This window comes from Babylonia areolata, chromosome 34 (assembly GCF_041734735.1).
Source record: "Babylonia areolata isolate BAREFJ2019XMU chromosome 34, ASM4173473v1, whole genome shotgun sequence".
Lineage (NCBI taxonomy): Eukaryota > Metazoa > Mollusca > Gastropoda > Neogastropoda > Buccinidae > Babylonia > Babylonia areolata.
This window is the reverse complement of record NC_134909.1, coordinates 11,458,294-11,468,293: the sequence shown is the minus strand read 5'-3', so window position 1 is coordinate 11,468,293 and position 10,000 is coordinate 11,458,294. Positions and strand designations below refer to the sequence as shown.

Sequence of the window (10,000 nt, the reverse complement as noted above, 5' to 3'; positions counted from 1 at the left end):
GGGCGTGGAGGTGACGCTGGTGCTGGTTATGGTGATGGACGTCCTACTGTTTTATTTCATTCAGTTGTTTATTTTAAATTATTTTATCTTATTCTTTTTTTCATATTTCATTTCATCAGTTGTTCGTAGATGTAAAATTCAACCCTTTCCCTTTCTTCCCCGTCATCATTACTTTTCTCAGATGCCTCTCTATTTGTAATACAACCCATTGTAGACCCCTAAGCCAGGACATAATTTTAGGGGCACATAACTGGAATAGAGACTGTTTCTATTCTTTCAACACTGCCTCGTTGATAATGCCGAGAGGTCTGAGAAAGTTATCAAGGTGGGTTCAGAATCTACCATCATCCAGAAGAATGTGAGGATCTGCTCGAGGATTATTTCCTGATGGTGACTGTGATGTGCCCACAGAATTGATTATATATATATATATATATATATATATATATATATATATATTTTTTTTTTTTTTTTTTTTTTTTTTTTTTTTTTTTACAGAGTGGGGGCTTCGTTGTGACATCCTGCTCTGATTCCTGGGATTGCTGAAGGTGTAGTATAGCCCATCTTGAGTAATACTATCCTACCCATCCTCTTGATCTCTTCCAGTGACAAGTTGCTCGCGCTGACTTGTTCACCGTCAGTGGAAGTAGTACCAGCAAGACATGCCTTGAAAAACGAACCGCAGTGGAAGAAGGACCAGCAAGACGTGGCTTGAAACACGAACCACAGTGGAAGTAGGACCAGCAAGACGTGGCTTGAAACACGAACCACAGTGGAAGCAGGACCAGCAAAACGTGGCTTGAAACACGAACCACAGTGGAAGTAGGACCAGCAAGACGTGGCTTGAAACACGAACTGCAGTGGAAGAAGGACCAGCAAAACATGGCTTGAAACACGAACCACAGTGGAAGCGGGACCAACGAGACGTGGTTTGAAACACGAACCACAGTGCAAGCAGGACCAGCGAGACGTGGCTTGAAACACGAACCACAGTGCAAGCAGGACCAGCGAGACGTGGCTTGAAACACGAACCACAGTGCAAGCAGGACCAGCGAGACGTGGCTTGAAACACGAACCACAGTGGAAGCAGGACCAGCAAGACGTGGCTTGAAACACGAACCACAGTGCAAGCAGGACCAGCGAGACGTGGCTTGAAACACGAACCACAGTGGAAGTAGGACCAGCAAGACGTGGCTTGAAACACGAACCACAGTGGAAGTAGAACCAGCGAGACGTGGCTTGAAACACGAACCACAGTGGAAGTAGGACCAGCAAGACGTGGCTTGAAACACGAACCACAGTGGAAGAAGGACCAGCAAGACGTGGCTTGAAACACGAACCAAAGTGGAAGTACCAGACACGTGTTGTACCAGAGCTGTTTTCACCAGTGTCTTGGGTTGTGATGGTGTGTTCTGGTGCACAGCCAGTGAAGATACTGACGTGCGATCCGTCACAGTCATTATCTCATTTGACTCAAACGGTTTGTGTACAACTGTAATATCTGGCAGTGCTCGCGCAGTCGAGGCGCAAACTGCTGCAGTTTGTCAATGCCAACAGGCATTTTAACCAATCAGCATTCGTCGCTATAGATAAGTGTGGTGCTTTGCACTAATACGGTATATGATAACAAGGATGACAAAATGATGTTGATGTGCATATGCATGGCATGTAGGCTGATATTCTTTCACATGGAATGTATAGTTACATCTGTTCCATATTGGGAGCAGTTTCTGATGTAATCATAATTATTCTGTTATACAGAGTTATTGTTGTTGTTGGTTTTTGTTTGTTGGTTGGTTTTTCCCTGCCATTGTAAATGTTTGTTGATCGTTGACGTTTATTGTTCATCCTAATGTATTTTGTTCCTTGTACTGTGCAATTTTTTTTATTAAAAAAATCGTCATCAGCACAACAAAAGATCTTTGGGACAGCAGCAGAGCCGTTCACATTGATGATCATGCTTGAACAGGTGCTTCAAAAAAGGTGGAGGGTAAGGTAGCTGGCTGCTCCAACAGGTGTAGCTGACATCGAACCAGAGACATAATCCGTGTCGCTCTGACGATGAGGTTGTGGGATGGACCTTCACAGCGAATGTTTCCTTTGTCATGATGTGGATGTTAGTATCAAATAAACCTACTGAACGGGAATTCATTGAAAGGGGTGTCTGATTTGAGGAACACATTTGTATCGTCAGCTGTGTGTGTGTGTGTGTGTGTGTGTGTGTGTGAGGGTGGTGTGTGTGAATGTTTCGCAGACAACTTTTATTTCCCTCAGTGCTGCTTGGAATGACTCATTTAAGGCAGAAACATGGTGATTTTTTAAGTGTCTGTTAAACCAGTATGGCATACTCTATAAGTTGTTGAAATGGTTTCAAGACATGTTTATATGCAACTAGGTGATGTAAGGCACTTTGAACAGCATTGATACTGGATATCGTGCTATAGAAAAAAAAAGTATTATTATTCATAGCGTAAAGATTCCAACCTTTTGCTCTTGCTTATAAGCAAGTCGTTATCTCTTCTCTCGGGTGCTCCCTTTTCCCAGCTTTAGTTTTTCTTTTTTTGATTGTCTATCTCCATTTGTTACTTTTAAGGCAAATTCTCCTCTTGTGTGTGGCCTGGTGATAATCCAACGCCGATAAATCTGTGGATTCCAGCACTGGGTGTGTCAGTACATGGGGGGATTCCTGTTGAGTGGGGCGAGTGATGCCAGTGAGGCTGTCCACAATATGAAGAAGCAAACAGTTTGTAATGATTTGGTCTGGGATACAGTTAGATATACTTTTCATTTACCTTTGTAAGCAGTCTGTCTGAAAACTGAGACCAGTCAGCAGCAAATATCACTTCCTGGGCAGCATGGGCCTGAAATGATCATCACCATTATCATCATCATTATCATCATCAGCAACAACAACATCGTCACCACAACCACCACCATCATCCTCACCATATTCTTCTCGTTGTCGTTGTCATCCTCAAAACCATCAAGATCACATCGAGCAAACAATGGGTGTCATCATCATCATCGTCATCATGGTGGTGCTGGTTTTTTGTTGTTGGTTTGTTTGGGTTTTTTTTTTTTGGGGGGGGGGGGGTTGTTGTTGTTGTTTGTTTGTTTGTTTGTTTGTTTGTTTTTTGTTTTTGTTTTTTTGTTGTTGTTTTTGCTTTTTTTTTCTTTTCTTTTTTTTCTTTTTTTTTTTTTCTTCATGGCGATAACAAAGATGATGATAATAATGGTAATGATACATGATTGACATTTGCGCCTTGGCCAAATAACTCGAACTGAGCTACCGGTATGAATCACTAGTGTGAGTTTTCATCTGAAATCTTCACTCACTAAATACACCATTGTCTGTAAACATATTCATTTAGGGAACAATATCAGTGTGCTGTCAGTTTGGGATTCAACACACACAAAGCAAACATGGCAGCCCTGATGTGATTTTCAGTCCATTTTCTGATCAGCCGCTGGAGAGGTAACCAAACAGCACCTGCACGACCATGGTCACTTTATCAATGCATTTGAGCGGCTGTGTGATGTTCCGCTAAACATTTGTTGAAAATCACAATACAAACATCGAGAGAGAGAAAGAGTGGGAGAGACAGACAGACAAAGAGACAGACATGTGGAGACACATGATTGAATGATATGGCCTCTTTAAAAAAAAAAAAAACAACGAATCAACAAGTAACACAATAAATGTGATTTGTGGTTACCGAAAAGTATTGTCGCCAGAAAAGTACTTTAAACCGTTACCGCAGATGCAAATCAAATTAGTTTTCCAAAACTGTCATGTTTGTACACCAGGAAAATAAGTATCTTAATCAAGCTTGGACATTAACAAATATTCAGGTGGAGAACTAATCATTGCTTTACATCAGAAGGCTTGAGCAAGGTTAAAAGAGACTCCAATGTTCATGTTATTCGTCACATAACAGCAGAAACGCACAGACACACACACACACACACACACACACACACACACACACACACACACACACACACACCATAACCACCACCAACAACTCACATTGTCATTGACAATGATTCCCACAACTGTGGCGAAGGAAAGGGCAACCATGATTTGTATCAGGATTCCTGCCATCATGGTACATTCATCAGGTTGTATGGAGGAACTGGCCAAGCCATAAGCCATGAAACACAACGCTGGAACACCACTGTAAACAGATCATATCGCATTTCATACATCATCATAAGACGGACATAAAGTACCACAAAAGCAACAATATAAATAAGCAACATATATTCCGTGTTCAAGCCATACATCAACGGTTTGACCAATATATATATATATATATATATATAGAGAGAGAGAGAGAGAGAGAGAGAGAGAGAGAGAGAGGGAGAGAGAGAGAGAGAGATAGATAGAGAGATTTTATTATAATCTTTATCCATGTCAAACATTGCATGTCTTCAAGAAGAGCTCATGGCTTCAACAAATTGTAACAAAGTCACCAAGCACAATACGCGGGCGTAGTAAAGACGAAAATCATTTTGGCCAAGTGCAAAATCATCAAAATTATGATTAGCGGATCAAACATGTTTTCTCCTTTCAAACAGTACAGACTGAAGGATCGATCAAAATTGTCTGATCAAAAATGCCATTTAGAATGAACTATTCGTCAACAGAATAGAAAGATGCCAATCTAAAAAAAAAAAAAAAACCTGAATGTTTAACTCAAAATCATGGTGAAAGCTAATGGCGTTCCCGTCTTTTCTACAACCTTGAAAAAATTTCACAGGCTCATGCGACGTGTGGGTTAAGTTTAATTTACAGGTTTTGGACTGCTCGTCAAGATGATTTGTTCGTGACGATCATTCGTGGTCATACATTAGTTAAGTGATGAGGCCTATGAACAATGTATTGTAATTCAATGCACAGATCTATTTAAAACTGAGGCGCTCCTTTGACCTCTTAAAAACTCCCTGAAAACAACAACAACAAGAACAAACAAACACACACAAAAAACCCACGTTCTCGCGTACTATTGGTGGATGTTTGTACTGATAATGAATAAGATTCAAAGGAAGACACTGCAGTGCTACCATTACCGACCAGACACCAGTTGGATGAGGGCAACATCTCCTCCTTCATGGAAGTCCATCAGTTTTGATGATGACAGCTTGAACAGCTCGTCTGTTGTGGACTTGCAGGTGGCTGTGGAGTCCTATTCTTGAACGGCATGGTCGTTCAAAATGGGGGCAAGGGAACTAACCTGGTTCAGCTGGCACAGTTGTTGCCACCTTCCTCCTCTCCCGGGCCTCCATGATGCTTGCACGGTGCCCCTCTTCAAAGCTGTCATGTGCCTGTCTTGAGAGAGCACGTCAGCCTGTTCATGGCCTCCATGATGCTTGCATGGTGCCCCTCTTCAAAGCTGTCATGTGCCTGTCTTGAGAGAGCACGTCAGCCTGTACATGGCCTCCATGATGCTTGCATGGTGCCCCTCTTCAAAGCTGTCATGTGCCTGTCTTGAGAGAGCACGTCAGCCAAGCCTGTCCTGTACATGGTGCTCGTGCTGCCTTGTATAAAAATAGGCTGCTTAGACTAGAGTATTCCATTTGGATGACGTGTCCTGTTCATTGAAGCTGGGTTTTCAAGATCATGGCCTCGATGCTTGTTGTCTCAGCTCTGCCAAGGACCTCCAAGTTTGTGATTCGGTCCAGCGAGCAGATGCCGAGTATTGACTTGAGGCTGTGCATGTGGACCTGCTCCAACTGAAATGATGCTGTCAAGGTACTTGAATTCTTCCACTGTCGTCATCTCACCCCTTCAATGGAGATAGAGTGTGGACAAGCAGTGGGAGTGGGGGCAGGTTGTAGGGTCTGGGTTCGAATCCTTCTCTCGCCCTTTCTCCCTAATTTAACTAGGAATTCAAACTGGGTGTCTAGTCATCCAGATGAGACGATAGACTGAAGTCCCATTTGCTGCGCGCAATTGGTGTAATGAAAAAGAACCCATGGCAACGGGAATGTTGTCCTCTGGCAAAATCATGTAGAAGAAATCCACTTTGTAGGTCCACACTTATATGTGCACTCAAGGCCTGACAAAGCATGTTGGGTTGTGCTGCTGGTCAGGAATCTGCCCAGCAGATGTGGCGTAGTGTATATGGACTTGTTCAACTGCAGTGAGGCCTCTCAGAAACTGAAACCGAAATTATGTGTGCCCTTCAAATATGTGCATTGTCATTATTATAATGTGTGCGTAAAGAACTCATTTTCCCACTGTTTTAAGCCTTACTTGGTGCTGACACACACAGGAAACGAACATGCATGCATACATACATAGATAGACGAGTATACCCAAAACACACTGTTATTTCAAATGCTGAGTTTGAGCAAAAACGGACATAAAAGAAGTTCACAAACATACAGTTAGCCATGTGATGTCATAATATGTCTGCTCGGTGAAGTAGGTTTTGTGAACACTGTCATCAATTTTCTTTGAAGATGTACATGTTGGGGTGTATATCAATAAGCCTTGCTTCAAAACATTTTGGATAGAAATAAAAGTACAATACTTCATATTCAGTTTACAAATACATAGTTTTGCAAGCATTTAGATGAAACAAGTGTCAAATGTGCTTTTAAAGATTCTTCCGGGTGGGAAGTAACAAAATCACATCAAGTCCAGTTTATTCATGTATCGTGAAGTAAAACCTCAAGGAACCAGCTGATGTGAAGGAGTGGCTAGCATCACTGACTGACAAATGAGAGTTAGTGAGTTTGAATCCTATCAGAATTAGGCCTTATCATTAAAGGATTTGTTTGACAAAAGTCAGCTCCTGCCAACAATTAGAGATATGTTATCAATTTTAAGACTGAGAACACGAAGAATGGGAAATCCATCATCTTTGCCAATTTATGTTCTATTTTAAGTATTTGTTTAGCATATCATCTTTCTAACTTCTTTCTCTCTCTCTCTCTCATTTTTTCCTTCTCTAACATTTTTGTCAAAGGAAGTCAAGAAAGCAACCATAATGACAACGGGAATGTTTCAATACAGTTAAACAGGATTTACTACGCTGTGAAAAAGTGTGAGTCATCTTCTAGTTGGGCATGAGCGCAGGAGTTGAACGACCACACTTTCTGGCTATCCAACACTTTCTCGTGAATGGAAGGTGTGGGTTAAACAGCAAGCCTAGCTATGGTAATGGATTACGCAACGAGAAGTATGATAGTACCGCAATTCAAAAAGTGCTGAATATGGGTAGTGAAACAAAAAGGAAAGAAGATGATGATTATGGTGATTACCATGAACAAAATAGCTACATCTGGACAGTAACAAGGAAACAAACACATCACCCACAAGACGAAGACCATGGAGATCATGTGGACCAGGCAGCCCTGAGAATGGCGCAGAATGGCACACAGGACCTGGTGCTGTCCACACAGATGATCAAACACGTCCTCAGCATCTTGCAGCTCCTCCTCATCACTCTGCCCTCCTGTGTGGCTGCCTGGATGACGTGCTTCAGTACGATGGAAAGTGACTTCTGTGCTCTGGGGGTGCCTTGGACATCCTTGCACCCATCTGTCTGTGGTCGTTTGTTCAAGATGGCCAATGTCAGAGTCGTCTGCAACGTCTTTGAATGGACGTTCTGCAGATGGACGTTCTGCATCTGCCAGCGCCCTGTCTTCTTTTTGCTTATCATCATCAGTGTACATCTCAGAGTCCATATTTTTCTTAGAGTTAGCGGATATTTGGGGATGACTTGGGCCATCCTCTGCTTTACCTTCTTGGTTTTGGAATTGAGACAGGTGTACAGAGGCAGGGTTAGGGTTTACATTATTCTCACTGTTTGTTAAAGCGATGGCCACTTTCAAACCCCCCTTTTCAGTGGAATTCACACTTTCAGTTTCCATGGATGAACTTACCAGCTCTGGGCGTGTTTTAATGCTGTGTTTAGACATGGAGTGGAACCTATGGTCAGAAAATAATTTCTTAGATTCTGACAATCTAGCATGCTCTTTCGGGTTTGCATGGTGATTCAGAGAGTCTTCCCGTGACCTCAGCATCATTGCCAACTGCCTGTTGACGTACTGGAATTCTTTGACCAACAGAAAGGTAACTGTGAGCCACAGTGCTAACAAAGAAGTATATGGTAGAAGAGTAAGAATTGAAAACATGCCTAGGAAAATTGTCATCACGTATAAACCAGGTCCCTCTTGTTTATGAAAAGGGACCAAGAAGTATATGAAAGATGGCAAGAAAGTGTGGATCCCTACAAGAGCCGTTAGAATCATTAAGATACTGAAGAGAACGTTCCAAAAGATGAAGCGAACCAGTTTTCTGTGCAGTGCAAGACAGTTGACTGTCACAGAGTAGTTGTCATTATAGAGCTGCAGCAGCTGAATCAAGCGGGGAAGGTGAGTAGACAGAGCATGGTAGGAAGCCACGAAGTTAAAAAGACTGATCAAACTCATCACCAAAGTGGAAATGGAAAAGAACATAAAAATGTCCTCTGAGACATCCATGAAGAACGCTGTTGCCATGCGCACCACATTAGCTGCTAACAGGATGACACCAAAAGCAAAAACACATTTTCTCAAAGTCCTTTTCCTATAACATGATGAGCACAGTTTGTCATTGATTCCATGTTCTTTCCGCTTTGGGTTGTCACTTTGATCAGAATTACTGTGGTTTCCCGACCCAAATGGGTTGTTTCTTACACCATTTGAAACTGAATTGTTTTTATCATTTTGTTGAATGACTGTATATTTTTCATTCACTCTGCTTCCTGTCTTCTGCTTGTTTGGCTGAAGATTCCCTTTCATTTTCTGTTGATCATCCCGAGCAAGCTCATCATTTGATACGTCGTTTAGCACCACCACGTGAACCACTTTTTCATCAGTCTCTCCCTTGTTCTGACTGCTGTACTGAAGAGACGTGTCACTGTGATCAGAGCTCAGGATATCCTCCTTCTCTTCGGAATTGTCTAACGTTGTCATCGTCTCTTGAAGCAGAAGCTTGCCAGTGCCCATATGTTCATTCCGAACACCACGACATGAACACAAAGTGCCGCTGTCTGTTATGGACGTTGCCTTAACATGACTGCATTCATCTGGCACTGGAAATCCCCAAAATGCCAAAAAATTAAAAATTGGCACAAATAGCAAGGGCATCAAGTCTTGCTTCACTTTGGGAGTTACTTGCTCCGCTGGACTTGTCCGTCGATGATAACACAGACATTGCGGCAAAGCTTTAGTTTCCATTGTTGAAAATATAATCAAAGAGCTATTTTCGTTTGACAGTTTCAGTTTGTTTGACAACGAACATTATATGACTGAAAAAACCCACTCTTTTCGATAGATTCTCAGTTTTATTATTGAGTAGTCATAAATGTCCAACTAAAACGGCAGTCATTTTATGGTAAGATTGTCATTTTTCTCTATACAACAGTCTGTTCTAACCTATACGTCACTAACGGTACACACTCACAAACACATAGCCAAAGTAGTGAGCTGAGTCAATGAGTAGTTCAGACAGGAACCGTTACGGTTTCTTTATTTTATTATTATTTATTTTATACATGAAATGGCCCAAGAAACGATCTCAGCAGCACAGGTGAGTCAGTCACAGAACAAGCTACATTCTCCACACGGCAGACTATAAGCAACAGTTTTCATCTGACTTTTTTACTGCACGATCTGTCAGCAGACATGACCGGGATGAAGAAACTGAAACATTGACGACCTCACCCCAACCATACCACGTTTTCGTACTGATGAACCTCACACATAACTTTGGTTTATATTCTCTGCGCCCTCTCCCTACCTTCCCCTTTTATCCAAACACCAGTTCTCAGGTTGGAATCACGTGTTCATGCTGACAGAGGCGTGTTGCTTCCGACTGCTGCATGCAATCAGTTTTGATTGCCCAGAAACGTGCGTGTCATTCGTCACTGCGGCACCCCTCTGTTTGCTCTGCTTTTCCGCTTGATGAGATCGAATCATGAAATGGTTATATAATCATGCCGAG

The 10,000-nt window shown here is 42.1% G+C and overlaps 1 protein-coding gene across 1 annotated transcript in view; it reads right to left on the bottom strand.

Annotated features, from left to right (window-relative positions):
• Window positions 1-4,155, bottom strand: part of LOC143277634 (uncharacterized) — a 6,200-nt gene extending 2,045 nt beyond the window's left edge. Inside the window, exons 1-2 of the mRNA XM_076582522.1 lie at window positions 4,031-4,155; window positions 2,793-2,861 (exon numbers count right to left, since the gene is read on the bottom strand). Coding sequence (XP_076438637.1) covers window positions 2,793-2,861; window positions 4,031-4,108 — 147 coding nt within the window. The 5' untranslated portion in view covers window positions 4,109-4,155. The remainder of the gene's footprint in view (window positions 1-2,792; window positions 2,862-4,030) is intronic.
• Between the last annotated feature and the right edge of the window lie 5,845 nt (window positions 4,156-10,000).